Raw genomic sequence first — 21,216 nt, 5'->3', positions numbered from 1 at the left:
CGCCTCATAGTGAGAGGACTACCCCCCCAGTTCTAGATCGAAACGAAAGCCATCTAAATCGTAGGCGATACTGATGGCATTACGGCAGTTCACACGACCGTGATCGGTAGTGATCCCTATAACATGGGAGGAGAAGTCAGTCGAGTAATCTTAATATGGCAGGTTTCCTGTGATGTTAGCAGAGGTGTGCTTGTGGCTCAGATTACAAGAAATTGCATGAGATGGTTAGTCATGAAAAAACAAGCCCACTAGCAATATTTGTGTCACTATTCAACACTTTGTCCAAGAGTAACAGTAGTTCCATTAGAATAGGTACTGTTTTTTGAAGCTTGATTCATTGCAGCGAAGCATATCCACACTTTTTCCAAGTTTGCGTACGTATTATCTTTCTAAGAGTTTGTCTAGACCAGGTATTAGGGAGTACATTTTAAAGTGTCACATCTATGGCTGGCTATGCATCTATACATGGTATTGAAATGTGATGCGTGCCTATTTCCTTTTTTATATAAGTCATATTATATATTGTCCTTTCTTACTACCCGCAATTTGTCACACTTGTATTTACATTACATTAGTCATCAAAGGGCATACAGTTATAATTAATAAGTAATTAATCACCATGCATTACAGTAAATGTTGTACTGTGCATGTGTTTGTCCTTAGTGAGGGATTTAAGACACTGCTTTCACTGTTTGTTTTTTATTCAAGTCTTCTAAAAAACTCTTTGAAGAATAACGAACATGAATGTGAACTTTTGCAATACGGAAATCATGTCTATGTTGTTGAATGCTTGTCATATTTGGTTTCCAAATGTCCTTATTTTAATATTTTTTAATACTTTCCCCTTAGATTAAGATTCTTCGAATCAAGGCAGAAACATTCCATTCACAAGCAATTGGATGAGAGTGTATTTGTCCTTGGGCAACTGAAGATGATGGTTTACTATGGAAACGACTCTGCTGCTATCAACATTGGTTGCCTTGCCGGTAAGATGTTCTACTACACGTTTATTCAGGGAAGCGGCATTACAGTTATATTCTACAAGTTCCTAATACTGTATGATTTTCCATCAGTGGATGATTCATGTTTATATTAAACGTTGTTACTTGCAAAAGGTTAAGTAGGCCTTATGCCTCTTTTTGTTATAATGAGAAACTGGTATACCTTTTTGGCAAGTTCTGCACATACCGTCAATAGAGCACAGAAGGTGATGTGACCGTATGAACTGATGTGTGTGCCCTATGTTGTCTATCTGGTCTCATATGGAAATGTATGAGATTCAGCTTTATGGTGTTGCTACATCATCTTAAAGTGCTATATGAATTCTACGGATTCAGCTTGACCCCACGCTCTGAACTAAAAATGAACCATTCGATGCACTGACTACACAATTCTACAGAGTTCTGTATTGCAGTACTTTGGATGGCAGTCAGATTCCAAGCGTTAGTTTTGCAACCAACCATATTATATTTTATACAGAAAGGTTTAATGATTTCAAATGCAGTTTCATTTACGCTAGGCTACTTCCCCTGTTGCCCTTCAGCCATCCCTTGGGCAGCCTACTGTATTGCACCTCCAGGACATATGGGATTCCATTCCTATTCCTGTGTATGAGATGTCAGAGATCATTATCAGAATCCTATGGGCATGGAACTAGCCCTGTAGTTCATCCCAAACCACTTGCCACACTGACCTTGTGGTTCAACGGGATTGGGAGGAGAATCTCTCTCTCTCACTCTCTTTTATCTTTTTACACTGAAGACAACCAAAAAAATAATAATTATTAATTAATAATAATATATTCAACTTTTATGTGCTATTTATACATAAAAAATATCACAAGCGCGAACAAATAGGAGGTTGAATGTTTAGCGTGTGCAAATTGATTGCAAATCCCAATGTATGTCATTGTAATTGTTTGACATAGCTTAAAGTAATTCACACCTATTTCTCAAAGGAAGGTGGTGTAGACTAAATAGCATAGCTAATATACCCATCAAACTTAGCATGGACTTTAATACTGATGGACTCCTGGGAAAGGCAGCACTGCAAGCATAGGGTTGTTGTGAAAAAAGTCCAGAGGATATTGAGATATAAAATCACCTCACTAGGTATTACATGTCTAAATCATGTGATGTGAAACCGTTCCTTACTTTTAAGAAGTACGGGCCGCTGCCACTGGGAATCCAATGTTTCTGCAATAAAGTATACTGTCCTATCGGAGAGATTGATGCAGCAAGGGTTTGGAGACACGAAATCGGATTGGCCAAAAAAGTTGAAAGTGTGTGAGTTATTGATTGGCCACTTTGATGGGACTGCACTCTTCTGATTGATGCAGCATCACAACAACGAATCGAATGTGTAGGCATAAGGGTACTCAACAATCACACAAATAGTCCGAAACATAGGTCTTAGGCTACCAATGTGAAAAACGTCCAAAATATTTTGAGGTTGCACAGAGGATGTTAAACAAAGCGGGAGAGAGATTGTTGGTTATCATAAATCCGTCTTGCTTCCAAAGGATTCACAGGCTGCAAGCATGTGACGACGTTCAACGGCACATGAAGTCTCATGGTTTGCACTGCTCAGAGCTTTTGTGTGCCAACAGTGAATTAGTTTGCCAACAAGAAGTTTTCATGATAAAGTATTAGAATTATTGCGGGCGTTAAGTAGATACTATTTCATAAAATAAGTGGTTCTTTATCTCTCGTCAAAAATCAAATATTTTAATGGCCCCCGTCGCTCTTGTACAGTGTCATTACCATCCTTGTAATCAAAGACATGGTTTTCAAATGTGTTATCAATTTTTGTCAACCCTCTGTTGGGCGAGTGCTGGAGTGTCAGGATTCGCAAGTTTTCACCCTCTACTGTTTGTCAGACGAATTGTTATCCGTAGATGTTAGAGCTGAAATGTCACACATTGACGGAAAGCCAATTGTTAACGCCTGACGTATCACAGCCTGTGTTTCTTATTGTCTCCAGGTCATGCACAAGATGTCCTTTCCAGGGCAAGATGGAGGACAGATGCCCAGTGACCTCATCTCCCCAACAACTCCCCTTGCCAGGCATCCACATTACATGTGAGGCAGAGGAAACCCTCCCCACAATACAGGTAATGGATTTCCATACATTTACAATATAATTCCACAACGTCAGTGTGGTAAATGACATTAGCAGCAATTTAACATGAATGTTTAACAATCTTCAGTCTCTCTCTCTCAAGTCATTCAAACAGGATACTGATAGATAATTGGTATGATTTGGAGGAGAGAAAAAACATGGCATGGCATGTTTGCAGTAGAGATACTTATACATCCAAGCCAGCACAGGTTAACCAGACAGCGAAAAATGATATTAAGATGCATGTCATTCCAAAACCCACAAAAACTGTAAAAAGAAGTACGCGTTCAGCATATGATTTAGAAGGGAAGTCAGCCACCCATTAGATTATACAATACTTCAGATTATGTGAGTGTAGTTATCTTATTACAGATTTGATTTAGGTTGCTCTTGGATGTGAGAGCTAATGTCTGTGCACTGAAATCATTAGTAATGTAGGGAGATATTCAATGACTGAGATTCTTGATATCCCTCGGTTATTCACGTGGTGAGTGTGCTGAAAATGGCAGCCGCCACTGTGTTTGTGGTAGATTGGTTTCTAGCTTGGTCAGCATCATGAATGCACAGCAAGCAGTTGACCGAGGCAATAACTTGGTAGTGACTTCCCTTCTTAAATGCTACATTTCCTCTAATGCGTCTGTGCTGAAAACATGGTTCTTAGAGCAGCAGCAAGGGGTATCATTATACTTGTGTGCAAGCTGAGCGATCCAAGGATGAGCTGAACCATTACAACTTGAACTGTTGAAAAATAAGTTGAGTGATGCGTTCCCACCATCAAACTAAAACAATTGGACTTTTGAGTACTGCTCTGAATATTCAGGCTTCAAGTGTTTCTGCACAGGTACAAGCATATATTGGGTTATGAATATGTTGTTAAATATGGCATAGTCAGTGTGAGACATAAAGTAGAATAGCTCTTGCATGCTGTGAGTAAAAGCCTCTTTAGATGTTTAAGTGCAGCTCAAAAGTTTCCTGCATTAGTAAAGTAACAGCGTATGTTACACTGGTTTAATATTGGATGGATAAAACATTAGTCATCATAAGCAATAAAACATATTATGATGATTTTTATGCAGGCTAAACTTACTCCCTAAGTGTGTCTAAAATTAGCATTTCACACGATTAATGTCAATCTAAAATCCAATCCAAGACAAATGAAAGACAGTCCACGGCTTCGTTGTGAACATAGACAGAAACCCAAGTCAATCAGTTGAAAAGCAGGACTTCAAGCCCACATTTTACGTAAGCTATTTGTAATAAAACAAAATTAATACACAGCACAGGTCTAGAGCAGAAGTGAGTCACTTTATTAATGAAGCAAACCCCCAAGCTGCATCGTTTAGTCCTTGGACTCACTGCAAGAGGGGATCATTTGTGGCTTTATTTGGTTTGCACCAGAGTGTATGTTGACACTGACTGTTCTTGACCTGTGTCCCCTCCGGCAAGGAGAGGAATGTGTTCTTGATGATTAAAAGCGAAACAATAATGTTTAGCAGTAGGCCTACGTTTCACAACACAAAATACTCAAGACCTCAAATACCCCCAATGAACTGCCCTAGCTGTCCCTCAGAGCTGCAAATGGACAAGCTTTGACCTCCCACGATTCTGCACTAATATTACTCAGTTTCTTGTCAAATAATACTCGAATCACAAGATCTAAGAATGGATATTTTGTCTGGTTTCACATTTTCCAATTCATTTTTTACCATTAAAGCAATGCTCTTTAGTACGGTCTTTATTTTGTATATTTCATTACATGTCCCACACCCGCCCCACCCCACAACGTCACACGACACCACTTCACCCCACTCACACACGTTCACTCCATCCACCCCACTACACAAGTCACTCTACACGTCACACCACTCCCACACGTCACTCCACCCACCCCACTACACAAGTCACTCTACACGTCACACCACACCACAAGTCACTCTACCCCACCCACACATCACTCCACACCACACCACACGTCATTCCACCCATCCTACTCCACACATCACTCTACACGTCACTCACCGCACACCACACCCACCCCACACGTCACTCCACACCACACCACACGTCCACACCACTCCACACGTCACTCTACACTCCACCCACTCAACACGGCACTCACCCCACACCACCCCACACGTCACTCCACCCCACCCACACACACCCACGTCCACCACTCCACTCCCCACTTCTCTACTGTTCCTTTTTCTCCCCCTCTCTCATTCGCTTTCTTTGTCACTTTCCCTCATTGGTTTCAGCTTTATTCTCACTCTTTTTTTGTCTCTTTCTCCACTTTACCCTTTTCTCTCTCCTTGCTTCTTGGGTCATTTTTAAAGTTATTCAGAATAGACAGGTAGAATAACAATTAGTGGCAGGAATGGATTCATTCATTTCTCACAGATATGAATATTCAGTGTAAACAGTGCAGCTTTATTCATGAGTCAAACCTTATGTGCTTATTAGAGGCAGTGTTGGTTTGACATGTCAGCGCACAGCATAATATTGAGATGGCCTGACATTAGGCTAACCCTTTGAGGAAGGTATGAGTGTAGACTTCAACACTCATTCCTGCTTTGCTCTTCGCAATGGCTACTGCCCACCAGTCCACCCATTATCAAGTATGAGTAACTGCATATGTGGAGTGTGTCTGAAAGTGGGTGTTGCGAAATAATTGTGAGGATCAACCTAAGTGGGTGTATATGGAAACAGAAGTTAATTGGGCAGATTGGTTGCCACTCGACAATTTTGTGTGGCTGCATCCTTGTAGTGTTTTAGCTAATCTGGTTAGGATAATTATTGTAGCAGGTTAGGATAATTAATGTAGAAGGTTAGGAGAATTATTATTTTTTATTTTATTTTACCTTTAACTAGGCAAGTCAGTTAAGAACAAATTCATATTTCCAATGACGGCCTAGGAACAGTGGGTTAACTGCCTTGTTCAGGGCAGAACGACAGATTTTTACCTTGTCTGCTCGTGATTCGATCTTGCATCCTTTCGGTTACTAGTCCAACGCTCTAACCACTAGGCTTCCTGCCGCCCCTAATGTCGGAGGTTAGGAGAATTAATGTCGGAGGTTAGGAGAATTAATGTCGGAGGTTAGGAGAATTAATGTCGGAGGTTAGGAGAATTAATGTCGGAGGTTAGGAGAATTAATGTCGGAGGTTAGGAGAATTAATGTCGGAGGTTAGGAGAATTAATGTCGGAGGTTAGGAGAATTAATGTCGGAGGTTAGGAGAATTAATGTCGGAGGTTAGGAGAATTAATGTCGGAGGTTAGGAGAATTAATGTCGGAGGTTAGGAGAATTAACGTAGGAGGTTAGGAGAATGAGGTTAGGGAAATGGGTAAGCTTCGCTAAAAAGCAACAAGCAGCCACGCAAAACGGTCGAATGGCAAACAATCTGTCCAATTAGCTGTTAGGTTTCCATACACCTACTTATGTTGATCCTCCCACTTATTTCACAATGCCCACTTTCAGACACAGTTATCCATGACTCCCCAGTATGCCATCATTGGCTTGAATGGGGATGCCTGTTTTATTCATTTTACTTCTATGGCAGCACATGCAGTCAGGAGCGAAGGAGAGGAGAACGTTTGTTTTTTACACAGTTATTTTTTATATTATATATTATAATATTTTTTATGCATTTACAGTGCCTTCAGGAAGTATTCATGCCACTTGACTTACTCCAAATTTTGTTGTGTTACAACCTGCATTCAAAATTGATGTTTATTATTTTTTGGGGGGGACCCATCTACACACAATACCCCATAATGATGAATTAAAAACATGTTTTTAGAAATGTTTGCAAATATATAGAACAATCTATACAGAAATATATAAGGTCCCACATTTGACAGTGCTTGTCAGTGCAGAAACTATACCATGAAGTCCAAGGAACTGTCCGTAGATCTCAGCGAATTGTGATGAGGTATAGTGTTGAAAGTTTCCAAGAACACAGTGGTCTCCTCTCCATCATTGGAAAAAAATATGGAACTACCGAGACTCCGCCTAGAGCTGGCCGTCTGACCAAACTGAACAACCGGGCAAGAAGGACATTGGACAGGGAGGTGACCAAGAACCCAATGACCAGTCTGACAAAACTACAGAGTTCCTTGGCTGAGATGAACCTGCCAGAAGGACAACAGTCTTTATAGTACTTCACCTATCTGGGCTTTATGGGAGAGTGGCTAGACAGAAGCCACTCCTTAGAAAATGGCACATGACAGCACGCCTGGAGTTTGCAAAAAGGCACAAGAAAGACTCTGAGATCATAAGGCAAAAGATTATGTGGTCTATAGGCCTCCCGAGTTGCGCAGTGGTCTAAGGCAGTGCTAGCTGTGCCACTAGAGATCCTGGTTTGAGTCCAGGCTTGGACGCAGCCGGCCGCGACCGGGAGACCCATGGGGCGGTGCACAATTGGCCCAGCGTTGTCCGGGTTAGGGGAGGGTTTGGCCGGCAGGGATGTTCTTTGTCCCATCGCGCACTAGCGACTCCTGTGGCTGGCCGGGCGCAATGCACCTGACAAGGTCGACAGGTGTAAGGCTTCCGGGTTAAGTGGGCGTTGTGTCAGAAAGCAGTGCGGCTTGGCTGTGTTGTGCATCGGAGGACGCATGGCTCTTGACCTTTGCCTCTCCCGAGTCCATACGGGAGTTGCAGCGATGGGACAAGACTGTAACTACAAATTGGATATGAAGAAATTGGGGAGAATAAAAATAAATAAAAAAGATTCTGTGGTCTGATGCGTCAAACTCTTTGGCCTGAATGCAAAGTTCTATTTCTGGAGAAAACCAGGCACAGCTCATCACCAATCTAACACCATTCCTACCGTGAAGCATGGTGGTGCGAGCATCATGCTATGGGGATGCTTTTCAGCGGCAAGAAGTGGGATACTGGTAAGGATTGAGGGAACAATGAATGGACCCAAATACAGGCACATCCTTGATGAGAACCTGCTTCAGAGTGCAAAAGACCTTAGACTGGGGCAAAGACATTTACAATGTCACCAAGCATACAGCCGAAGCAATGCTGGAATTGTTTCTGAACAAAAATGTGAACGTCCTTGATTGGCCCTGCCAAAGCCACAGACTTCAATCCCATAGACAATCTATGGAAAGACTTAAAGATTGCTGTTCACCGAGGCTCCCCATCTAACTTAACAGAGCTTGAGCAAATCTGCAAGAAAGAATGGGAGAAAATCCCAAATCCAGATGTGTAAAACTGATAAACATAACACCCAAGATGACTCAAAGCTGTAATTGCCGCCAAAGGTGCTTCTACAAAGTATTGACTCAGGGGTGTGAATACTTATGTATAGATATTTCTGTATTTCATTTCCAATACATTTCAGATTTGTTTTTTTCACTTTGTCATTATGGGTTATTGTGTGTGGATGGGTGAGATTCTTTTTAAATGTAATCCACTCTGAATTCTGTAACACAACAAAATTAATGAATACCCCATAATGACAAAGCAAAAACAGGCTTTTAGAAATTTTTGCAAATGTTTATAATAAAAAAACTGATACAGCCTCGAGTCTTCTTGGGTATGACGCTACAAGCTTGGCACACCTATATTTGGAGAGTTTCTCCCATTGTTCTCTGTAGATCCTCTCAAGCTCTGTCAGGTTGGATGGGAAGTGTTGCTGCACAGCCATTTTCAGGTCTCTCCAGAGATGTTTGATCGGGTTCAAGTCCGGGCTCTGGCTGGGACACTCAAGAACATTCAGAGACTTGTCCCAAAGCCACTCCTGAATTGTCTCCCAGTCCCTACCGCTGAAAAACATCCCCACATCATGATACTGCCACCACCATGCTTCATCGTTGGGATGGTGCCAGGTTTCCTCCAGACATGATGTTTGGCATTCGGGCCAAAGAGTTGAATCTTCGTTTCATCAGACCAGAGAATCTTGTTTCACATGGTCTGAGAGTCTTTAGATAGCTTTTGGAAACTCCAAGCGGGCTGTCATGTGCCTTTTACTGAGGAGTGGCTTCCATCTGGCCACTCTACCATAAAGGCCTGATTGGTGGAGTGCTGCAGAGATGGTTGTCCTTCTGGAAGGTTCTCCCATCCCCACAGAGGAACTTTGGAGCTCTGTCAGAGTGACCATCGGGTTCTTGGTCACCTCCCTGACCAAGGCCCTTCTCCCCTGATTGCTCAGTTTGGCCAAACTTCTTCCATTAAAGAATGATGGTGGCCACTTTGTTCTTGGGGACCTTCAATGCTCCAGAAATGTGTGCCTCAACACAATCCTGTCTCTGAGCTCTTCCTTAGACCTCATGGCTTGGTTTTTGCTCTGACAAGCACTGTCAACTTGCGGGACCTTTATATAGACAGGTGTGTTCCTTTCCAAATCATGTCCAATCAACTGAATTTACCACAGGTGGATTCCAATCAAGTTGTAGAAACATCTCAAGCGTGATCAATGAAAACAGGATGCACCTACTCTCAATTTCGAGTCTCATAGCGAAGGGCCTGAATACTTGTTTGCATAAGGTATTTCTGTTTTTTATTTTTAATAAATGTTAAAACGTTTTTTTGCTTTGTCATTATGGGGTATTTTGTGTAGATTGACTAGGAAAATGTTTTATTTAATCAATTTGAGACTTAAAATAATGTGGAAAAGGGGAAGGGTTTTGAATCGAATGCACTCTGTCTTTAAAGGAGTAGAAGTGGACAATTATGTAATCCATACTTTATTTGACCGCCTACTATTACACCACTCTGTGTAAAACAGTGCTATGAAATACAAAGCCCTCCCACTGAGTAGTTTTACTGTAACCAGTGCATTCCATGATGTAAGTGGTCCCTGACTACTGGACCAGTGTGAGAAAGAGGTGGTCTGTCTGTCTGATACTGTGTTTGACCACGACAGCCTTGCTCAATCCAGTGCTGATGGTGCAGTGCTATAAGAGAGGCTCCTGGTCCTCCCATGTCTCTGGCTGTTTGGCTGGCAACAGGGCAGCGTTTACACCTCTGACTGGCGCTGGTGTCTGAGATCAGCTGGAGCATAGCATATGCTTCTCTCCTGAGCCACCGTTCTGCCGAGCTTGTACCATATGTCAACCCCTCATTCCTCCCCGTCTTTCTCAGCCATGCGTGACGTGTACTGGCATTCTTTCCCGTCTCTACCTTCCCGTTATTCCGTGTTAAACAAACAACTGCCATTCTTTTTTTGCTTCTATTTATTTCCACAAGGGCCTTTGTTTGATATCTTATCTCCCTGGTGGGAATGGAGGAGTGTCTTTGAAAGTGTGTCGCTGGCATGTAGGCCTAGATGTTGTATGTCAGCTGGTCTCACTTGTTCTGTCTGTGGAGAGATGAAAGACCTGGGGATAGGATGAGGGTTTGTTTTCTTCTTGTGTTTCCAACTTCATTGTGTTGTTAACATAGCATTAACATGGCCCCCAAACTGTTTTGTATTCAGTTGTGCGACATGAGAGTATGTTGTTTATACCCAGTGTGTGTGCAATGTTCCTGCATTTGTATAACACCCATTGTCTTTCATTAAAGTGCAACTGCAGCCAGCTACAATAAGCAAACCTGCTCAGGCCTCTGAATCACTAATAGAATGTGTGAGCGCTGTGAGGGAAAGCAAAACAAAAAGCTACCGCTGCTAGTACGGAAATCTGAGTTTATGGATCATAAAGGGCCGTAATCATATCTCTGATTTGTGTTTCTGCGGTAAAACAATCAGAATGCCTCTCCAATGATTTTCTAAATACATTTTGAGGAATATGAGCTGCGTTTCAGGGACCTCACAAATCAAAATGTAATTTTGGACTCGTGACAGCTGGTTTGTATTGACATTGCGGGAGGCACATTACCGTTACTCATGCTTTAGGCCCTGTTGCCTCGCCAACGCGCCTAACACTTGTTCAGGCAGAAGGTATGGCGCCATTATTTTGGTAATGTTGCCTCTAAATTGCATGTTTTAGTAGGGCTATTCCATGCTCCATTCAGCAGTAAATTTGTAAGAAGAAATACAATGTTTTTTTTCTTCTTCTGTCTCATTAGTGCATTTGTTCCAGTTTAAAAAAATCCTGTGTCTGAATTGCTTCATTCTCATTCAATTCATTACACTGCACTCTGTTTGATAATGAGGCTTTTCCCGCCAATGAATGGGAATGACTTGGGACAAGGCCTGCATTCTAGTAGGACTAGCTGTAGGACTACCTCATCATACATAGTTAAATAAATCCCGGCAAGTTTAGAAGTAGCCTAGTTAATTGATTAACATCAATCAGTATGATGTCTTGAGCGTCCAATGAGCCGGCAGATTCAGTCCAACCCTCGTCTCGGCTGAGTGAGGGACTTGGAGAAGACTGGAATCTCAGCATTGTAAAGCTGGCCAACATGGATGGACTCCCATTCTCTGTCCACATCTCCCTCCTCAGCCAGCCTCTCTCTCCCAGCCGACACCCCCTCACACACTTCAAGCACTTTAAAGCCCGCTTTCATCTCCCCCGTCTAGAAAACAAGCCTGAGTCTTTTGAAGAGCTCTGACACTCTCAATAACAACGAGAGCTCTGAGTGTTTTCTTTAACAGGACCGCTCCTCTCGTGTTTATCAGAAGTGTTGGGATCTGTGTCCTGCACAGCTGGACCTAATACAGTCTCTTATACTAGTCAGTTTGATACCTGGTGCTTTCACCTAATGTGTGTAATGTATTATGGAACTGTTTGATAAGGTGTGGCTTTTCTGATTCTTTGAGGTAAATGGAATCACAGCCATTCTCAATACTGAAACACTTAAGATATTGTGCTGTTCTGAGAGCTGGAGAGAGAAAGGGAGGAAAAAGGGCAGGCAGCATTGAGGAGGATTTTGATTGACATGGACATGAATGTTGGCAGCTAGAAGACTACTCTCCAGAGGGCAGATAAAGACGGCGGCAGTAGTTTTGGGTCACAGGCAGCCAGCAAGCATCTAATACTCTGGCTGGTATAGACTCAATCAGGGGTTCCCTGCCCTAAGACGAGTGTGTATGTGGTGGTGCACAAACACTGTTTCTGTAAATGAGAAAATAGATTCAGCAAGTAGATTGCTTGAGGAATTGTACTGCTATTATTTTTATATGCATAACATTTTACTCTAGGTGTCCTAATGCATGAATTCACATCTTTACAACAGCTATATAAAACATTTATCATAAGCTGCCAAATTGTCATAACAGTTATGATGTTATAAAACAAGTTATGTGTTATAGATGTGCCATGCTCTCATATCAACTGTTAATGACTGCTATTACATGGTGTGCATGACAACTTATGTCATGTTATTACATTCTACATAGTCTACATCTAAGATGTTGTAACATGGTATTATTTCATTTACCAAGCTCTTTGACACATTATTACATTGAATGGAATGATGAGCGTCATAACCATGTCAAATGCCCTTATGCACAGAGTAAAGTGACAATTTGAGGTGTTATAAAATAGTTATGAATGTGCTTATACCACAGGATGAGTTGAAAGTATGACAAAACAAAACCATTTGTAAAATCTCCAGGAGCAAATTGGACCACGTCCAGATAAAAAAACAAACACTATAATTAAAAACTTGCCAAAAAACAAACTTTTTCCAGTGAAATGGATGCTATGTAGGCTGTAATGTAACAAAATGTGAAAAAAGTCAAGGGGTCTGAATACTTTCCGAATTGCATGTATGCATGCATGCATGCAGTACCAGTCAAAAGTTTGGACACCTACTCATTACAGGGTTTTTGTTGAATTTTTACTATTTTCTACATTGTAGAATAATAGTGAAGACATGGAAACTATGAAATTACACATATGGAATCATGTAGTAACCAAAAAAAGAAATCAAAATATATTTTATATTGAGATTCTTCAAAGTAGCCACCCTTTGTCTTGATGACAGCTATGCACACTCGTGGCATTCTTTCAACCAGTTTCACCTGGAATGCTTTTCCAACAGTCTTGAAGGAGTTCCCACATATGCTGAGCACATGTTGGCTGCTTTCCCTTCACTCTGCGGTCCAACTCATCCCAAACCATCTCAATTGGGTTGAGGTTGGGTAATTGTGGAGGCCAGGTCATCTGATGCAGCACTCCATCACTCTGCTTGGTCAAATAGCCCTTACACAGCCTGGTAGTGTGTTTGGGTCATTGTTCTGTTGAAAAACAAATGATAGTCCCGCTAAGCGCAAACCAGATGGGATGGCATATCGCTGCCGAATGCTGTGGTAGCCATGCTGGTTAAGTGTGCCTTGAATTCTAAATAAATCACTGACGGTGTCACCTGCAAAGCACCATCACACCACCTCCTCCATGCTTCACGGTGGAAAACACACATGCGGAGATCATCCGTTCACCTACTCTGCACCTCACAAAGACACGGCGGTTGGAACCAAAAATCTCAAATTAGGACTCATCAGACCGAAGGACAGATTTCCACCAGTCTAATGTCCATTGCTCGTGTTTCTTGGCCCAAGCAAGTCTTTCGCTTATTGGTGTCCTTTTAGTAGTGGTTTCTTTGCAGCAATTTGACCATGAAGGCCTGACTCATGCGGTCTCCTCTGAACAGTTGACGTTGATGTGTCTGCTACTTGAACTCTGAAGCATTTATTTGGGCTGCAATTTCTGAGACTGGTAACTCTAATGAACTTATCCTTGTGGCAGGGCTTGCAAACTATCATGGATTACAGAGGGAAACCCAGCCGTGAGCTGCCCAGTAACCTGCTAGACAAGCTAAATGCCATCTATGCTCACATTGAGGCAAGCAGCACTGAACCATGCATGAGAGCACCAGCTGTTCCGGAAGACTGTGTTCACGCTCTCCATAGCCGATGTAAGACCTTTAAACAGGTTAACATTCACAGACGGATTACCAGGACGCTTTCTCTGAGCTTGCGCCGACCAGCTGGCAAGTGTCTAAACTGATATTTTTAATCTCTCCCTAACCCAGTCTGTAATACCTGCATGTTTCAAGCAGACCACCATAGTCCCTGTGCCCAAGTAAACCTTCCTGAATGACTATCGCCCCGAAGCACTCATTTGTAGCCATGAAAGGCTTTGAAAGGCTGATCATAGCTCACATCAACACCATCATCCCAGAAACACTGCACCCACTCCAATTCGCATACCGCACCAACAGATCCATCTCTATTGCACTCCACACTGCCCTTTCCCACCTGGACAAAAGGAACACATATGTGAGAATGCTGTTCATTGACTACAGCTCAGTGTTCAACACCATAGTGCCAACAAATATTATTACTAAGCTAAGGACCCTGGGACTGAACACCTCCCTCTGCAACTGGATCCTGGACTTCCTGACGGGCCACCCCCAGGTGGTGAGGGTAGGCAACAAAATATCCATAACGCTGACCATTAACACAGGGGCCCCTCGGGTGCGTGCTTAGTCCCCTCCTGTACTCCCTGGTCACCCACAACTGCGTGGCCAAACACGACTCCAACACCATCATTAAGTTTGCCGACGACTCAACGGTGATGTGCCTGATCACCGACGATGATGAGAGGTGATCTGAGACCTGGCAGTGTGAAGCTATGGCAGCAACCTCTCCCTCAACTTGAGCAAGACAAAGGAGCTGATCGTGGACTACATAAATCGGAGGGCTGAGCAGCCCCCATTCACCTAGGCAGTGCTGTAGTGGAGAAGTTTGAGAGCTTCATGTTCCTTGGTGTGATATTATGGTCCAAACACACCAACACAGTCATGAGGCGGGCACAATGTCTCTTCCCCCTCAAGAGGCTGAAAATATTTGGCATGGGTCCTCAGATCCTCAAAACGTTCTACAGCTGCACCATCGAGAGCATCCTGACTGGTTGCATCACTGCTTTTTATGGCAACTGCTTGGCATCTGACCGCAAGGCGCTACTAAGGGTAGTGCGACAGCTTATCACTAATGTGTTATATAAATGTTTATAAAGGTGTTTTGGATGCATGCGTAAAGACACCTACAGCGAAGTGTTAATCTTTACACTTGGAGAGCAACTGAATGGAGTTATTTTACCTGGAAAACATTATTTTATTAAAGCTACAGCTTCGTCTGCATAGAATGTTTTTTTTTTCTCTGTCTAAACAAGTTTAAGTGTTCCCTCCCTCAGTACCATGCCGTTGTGATTTTACGTGAATGGGGTTTGAATGGATTATTATGCAAATGTTCTTCAGGTAACTGTGAGCATTTACATAGCTATTAACTGTTAATGTTAAGTCAAAACAGGAGTGTGCTCTGCTGCTTTCTCTTTTCCAACTCCCAAGCACAGCGGTGCCACTGCCAGCAAAAACATCAGTGTCCTTGTTTACTTTTGGATCAGGTAGGGGGCAGAATGAGTGCAGCAAGTTAGTCTGTGGAGTTGCAGGTATCTCCGCCACACCGCCCTTTTCCCCCCTGAGAACCAGCCTGTCACACAGAAAGACGGATGGTGTGAGGAGTTTTCCTACCAAGAAGCCACGCTCCCGGGGAAAGAGGGGACACGGAAGAGGCTGAGGAGGAGCTTGTTCAAGCCAAGGTCATTAACACAGGCTGGACAGGACCGGCAGTGACGGCCTAGACGTGCTCGCCTAATGTGTGCACATATGCACAGTTTATGGTAGTATGGAGTAGGCAGAGCAATGTACGTGATGCTTGTAGTGTCCTTAAAGCCATGTAGTAGACATCTGCTTTCCCTGTATAGGATTTGTCTGTTGTCATCATAGCTGGCAGAGACCTTACAACTGGAGAAAACGACATGCTCACAGAAATTCTCTTAACAGCTTTAAATAGGCTTTGTAAAATAAGGCTTTCTTGAAGAGCTGATTTCTATAAGCGGCTTATGGTAGTTCCACCTTCTCATTATGCTGCTTAACCTAGGCGTTTCATTATATGTGGAATTATTTATCAGACATATTCAGTATGGTGTATGGATGGCGCTAATAGTGTGTTAGAAGTCATTATGATAACCATTATGCTTGAAGCTTATGACGCACTCACTGTAGTCCTTGGGTTCCAGGGGATAAAGTGATATTAATCACTCCAGAGCAGTGGAGGCACACCATTCACTGTATGGAACTCTGCTCCACGGCTTTTATTACTCACCTGTGAAACCTAGAGGATTGCTGCCTACGTTCCAAGTTCATCTCCTCAGTCGTGTTTGTATAAGCAGGCTTGAATATGGTCATCATAATGACCTCGGCCCTTTCCCTCATTGCTATTCCAGTAGAATGCCATTGTTGGTTAAATGACTGTATGCCATTAATGAGACATTGGCTGATAACTTTAGATGACCATACCCCTGGGCCGTTGTCTGTAAAGTCTTACTCCAGAGTGACTAACAGTCTCCACACTGGTCCAGGGGTTTGAACTCTGCCTCTCTGTCATAGAGTGCCACTTAGTCCAGCTCTGGAAATCTTTAGTACGGACAGTGTGTGGAGCCTAACGAGGAGTCGGCTGTCATGTGGGTAGTGACAGGAGAATATGATACTACAGCAGGCAGCAGAGGTCTAGGTTGACGATGAACCCCTGTAGAGCTCCACAGAGACTACATCATTAGATACAGCCACATCCTCTGAGTGGTCGTTACCTGGCGCAGTTGGAATGGATAGTGTAATAGCATTGCACAGCTCAAAGAGGTCATATACTCTGTTTTTGGTGGCTTACCATTAGCCTCATACTAGTCATACGGAAATAAAGGCTTACCAGTTTAACTGCATTAACTTCTAAGCTTCATTACTGCAGCAGTGGAGAATGATAACTCGATACAGCGAGTCATTATCTATTCTAAATGTTCAAAATTGTTTATAGTCACATGTACAGGGTTGCAGGTGTGATTGCAGGGTACAGTGAAAATCTTTGTCCATAGGGGGAGTAGTAGGGGGGAGGGGTTGTCCATAGGGGGGGTAGTAGGGGGAGGGGTTGTTCCATAGGGGGAGTAGCAGGGGGGAGGTGTTGTCCATAGGGGGAGTAGCAGGGGGGAGGGGTTGTCCATAGGGGGAGTAGCAGGGGGGAGGGGTTGTCCATAGGGGGGGTAGTAGGGGGGAGGGGTTGTTCCATAGGGGGAGTAGCAGGGGGGAGGTGTTGTCCATAGGGGGAGTAGCAGGGGGGAGGGGTTGTCCATAGGGGGGGTAGTAGGGGGGAGGGGTTGTCCATAGGGGGAGTAGCAGGGGGGGGAGGTGTTGTCCATAGGGGGAGTAGCAGGGGGGAGGGGTTGTTCATAGGGGGAGTAGCAGGGGGGAGGGGTTGTCCATAGGGGGAGTAGCAGGGGGAGGGGTTGTCCATAGGGGGAATAGCAGGGGGGGGGGGGGGGGTTGTCCATAGGGGGAATAGCAGGGGGGAGGTGTTGTCCATAGGGGGAGTAGCAGGGGGGAGGTGTTGTCCATAGGGGGAGTAGCAGGGGGGAGGTGTTGTCCATAGGGGGAGTAGCAGGGGGGAGGGGTTGTCCATAGGGGGAGTAGCAGGGGGGAGGGGTTGTCCATAGGGGGAGTAGCAGGGGGGAGGTGTTGTCCATAGGGGGAGTAGCAGGGGGGAGGTGCTTAATACTCCAATTATGCACCTTCATCTACAAATAGACATACCTCCCAGGCAGCCTACCTAAACCAGGTTAATTCCCAAATCCATGCATACAACACAGGACACTGCGATCACATTCACCCTCCTCACTGCTGCACTTCACATAGTCAATTCTCTAGCAGATACAGAGGTTCCATACTCTGGAATTCCTATCTTCACATTGTCAAAATATCATCATCCCTCAATATCTTAAAGTGTAGTCTAGGGGTCAGCCTGATGAACCAAACTAGCCAGTAGTCTCCTCCATGTAGACTCACTCACTCACTCATTCACTCACATAATCAAACATGATTTATCTTGTGAACTGATTATCATGTACATTTTATAATTAGTATGCTCTGTTTTTACTTTCTACTTATAGTGGTTGAAGCACCTATCTGTAGTAGACACTGAATCTATTCACTTTGATTGTTCCTGTGTGTGTTGATTGTCTCCTGAGTTTGGATTAGTCATCAAATGTAGCTGCCACATTACTTGCGTTAGACTGGAGCTAACACTGGAGAGCTGGGCTGCTCAGTCTGACCTGGAGCTGGGTGCTGGGCTGCTCAGTCTGACCTGGAGCTGGGTGCTGGGCTGCTCAGTCTGACCTGGAGCTGGGTGCTGGGCTGCTCAGTCTGACCTGGAGCTGGGTGCTGGGCTGCTCAGTCTGACCTGGAGCTGGGTGCTGGGCTGCTCAGTCTGACCTGGAGCTGGGAGCTGGGCTGCTCAGTCTGACCTGGAGCTGGGCTGCTCAGTCTGACCTGGAGCTGGGTGCTGGGCTGCTCAGTCTGACCTGGAGCTGGGCTGCTCAGTCTGACCTGGAGCTGGGAGCTGGGCTGCTCAGTCTGACCTGGAGCTGGGCTGCTCAGTCTGACCAGGAGCTGGGTGCTGGGCTGACCTGGAGCTGGGTGCTGGGCTGACCTGGAGCTGGGTGCTGGGCTGACCTGGAGCTGGGTGCTGGGCTGACCTGGAGCTGGGTGCTGGGCTGACCTGGAGCTGGGCTGCTCAGTCTGACCTGGAGCTGGGCTGCTCAGTCTGACCTGGAGCTGGGCTGCTCAGTCTGACCTGGAGCTGGGCTGCTCAGTCTGACCTGGAGCTGGGAGCTGGGCTGCTCAGTCTGACCTGGAGCTGGGAGCTGGGCTGCTCAGTCTGACCAGGAGCTGGGTGCTGGGCTGACCTGGAGCTGGGTGCTGGGCTGACCTGGAGCTGGGTGCTGGGCTGACCTGGAGCTGGGTGCCGGGCTGACCTGGTGCTGGGCTGCTCAGTCTGACCTAGAGGTAGGAGATGTGGAAAAATACATATCGCACTACATTTTAAATTGATGCGATAACGACAAATAGAACAAGACTTAAAAAGTGCACAACTTTTTTTTACTGTCCTTTTAAGCAACCAGTAGTTTGATGGTTGTCCCATTAACAATCACCATATTATTATTTCATTTCAAACTTATAACATTTCTTTGGGTTAGGCTACTTATCGTAATGAATGCTACCATCAAAATGCCTGCAATAAGTGATCAGTATGGTCGGCATCCCAGCTCTAGTCTGACTTCCCCTATCCTCTCACCGTGGCCTGCAGACAGACAGTGAGTGCATCTCGTCCTCTCCAGATTGGCTTGCAGCCTGCGTCTGTCCCTTTATACAGTCCCCAAGTGCACAGCCTTTTATGGCTTAATTAAATATCAGACAACGCTAACTCTGCCGTCCCTAACCCTTGGGCTACATCCTTCCGGACCGCCGAGAGAGGAGGAGGACAGAACGTTTGAAATACAAAGAGAGGGGAGATGTTGTCGAGGCAGAAGTAACAGCCTCGATGCTGACTGCTGTCATCAGTAAATAGGCTGGGAGTTCATTTGCGTTCATTACTGGGAAATGAGTTAGCCCGAGGACGGCCGTGTAACTCAGATTACAGCTGATGCGATTGAAGATGTAGTTACATGTTAATCTCATTTTCTGTGTCTGTCCCTAAAAAAACTACATGGAGAAGAAAATATCCCTTTTCAGATTTGCCATGACTTTATATGGGTCCACTGGAAATAGATGGCTTGTTATGGAATGCTGCCACCCTGTCCCTTCCACTTTCATTAAGGGGATTTTCTATTCACCTTAACTTTTACTGCTAATATGCATAACTTCTGAGAATTAATTATTTTATTCATATTATCAGTTTCACGGTTGTGCATGTTTTTGCATATTGAATGTTGTGTGGTGTCCTGGCCAAACCACTCTCTGTATCTGATGTCATCACTCCTCTGTAGTGCTACCTCTGGCTCCCAGAGTTCTTAGGTGTTTTTGTGCTACATGCTGTTAGAACGAAATCACATTCATCTCCCAAAATGTAGCCTAACGCGCCTACCTGTCAATACTATCAACAATAGGCATGGAGGCACAGTTTCATTGTTTTGTATTTGGACCTAAGATAACTGTCCGTAACAGAATAAAAACATTTTTTTTTTTTTTCAAATAAATAACTGTTTCCTACAATGGCTGCCATTTGATATAGAAATACCCCAAATATCCCTAAAGATTTACCTTTAAAAAGCAGTTTACTAGACACATTGAATAAAACATCTATATGAGTGTGTGAGTTATTGAGAGACTCGCACAAATCCATCAATGCTCTTCAGTGGCGTCATCTTCACACAAGTGTAACACTGCCTGTGTTTGGTGATGTTTCATGTCTGGAGCATGAATGGATAATATCCAATGACGTGTGTGTGTACAGTGGGGAGAAGAAGTATTTGATACACTGCCGATTTTGCAGGTTTTCCTACTTACAAAGCATGTAGAGGCCTGTAATTTTTATCATAGGTACACTTCAACTGTGAGAGACGGAATCTAAAACAAAAATCCAGAAAATCACATTGTATGATTTTTAAGTAATTAATTTGCATTTTATTGCATGACATAAGTATTTGATACATCAGAAAAGCAGAACTTAATATTTGGTACAGAAACCTTTGTTTGCAATTACAGAGATCATACGTTTCCTGTAGTTCTTGACCAGGTTTGCACACACTGCAGCAGGGATTTTGGCCCACTCCTCCATACAGACCTTCTCCAGATCCTACAGGATTCGGGGCTGTCGCTGGGCAATACGGACTTTCAGCTCCCTCCAAAGATTTTCTATTGGGTTCAGGTCTGGAGACTGGCTAGGCCACTCCAGGACCTTGATGCTTCTTACGGAGCCACTCCTTACTTGCCCTGGCTGTGTGTTTCGGGTCGTTGTCATGCTGGAAGACCCAGCCAGCCACGACCCATCTTCAATGCTCTTACTGAGGGAAGGAGGTTGTTGGCCAAGATCTCGCGATACATGGCCCCATCCATCCTCCCCTCAATACGGTGCAGTTGTCATGTCCCCTTTGCAGAAAAGCATCCCCAAAGAATGATGTTTCCACCTCCATGCTTCACGGTTGGGATGGTGTTCTTGGGGTTGTACTCATCCTTCTTCTTCCTCCAAACACGGCGAGTGGAGTTTAGACCAAAAAGCTATATTTTTGTCTCATCAGACCACATGACCTTCTCCCATTCCTCCTCTGGATCATCCAGATGGTCATTGGCAAACTTCAGACGGGCCTGGACATGCAC

At 44.2% G+C, this 21,216-nt stretch overlaps 1 protein-coding gene across 1 annotated transcript in view; it reads right to left on the bottom strand.

The window, feature by feature from the left end:
* Positions 1-21,216, bottom strand: part of LOC120020641 (contactin-3-like) — a 104,938-nt gene that overhangs the window by 82,498 nt on the left and 1,224 nt on the right. Inside the window, exons 2-3 of the mRNA XM_038964352.1 lie at positions 18,720-18,900; positions 18,302-18,619 (exon numbers count right to left, since the gene is read on the bottom strand). Coding sequence (XP_038820280.1) covers positions 18,302-18,619; positions 18,720-18,900 — 499 coding nt within the window. The remainder of the gene's footprint in view (positions 1-18,301; positions 18,620-18,719; positions 18,901-21,216) is intronic.

This window comes from Salvelinus namaycush, chromosome 2 (genome assembly GCF_016432855.1).
Source record: "Salvelinus namaycush isolate Seneca chromosome 2, SaNama_1.0, whole genome shotgun sequence".
NCBI lineage: Eukaryota > Metazoa > Chordata > Actinopteri > Salmoniformes > Salmonidae > Salvelinus > Salvelinus namaycush.
Note: the sequence above shows the minus strand (reverse complement) of the source record. Positions and strands in the feature narration are given on the sequence as shown.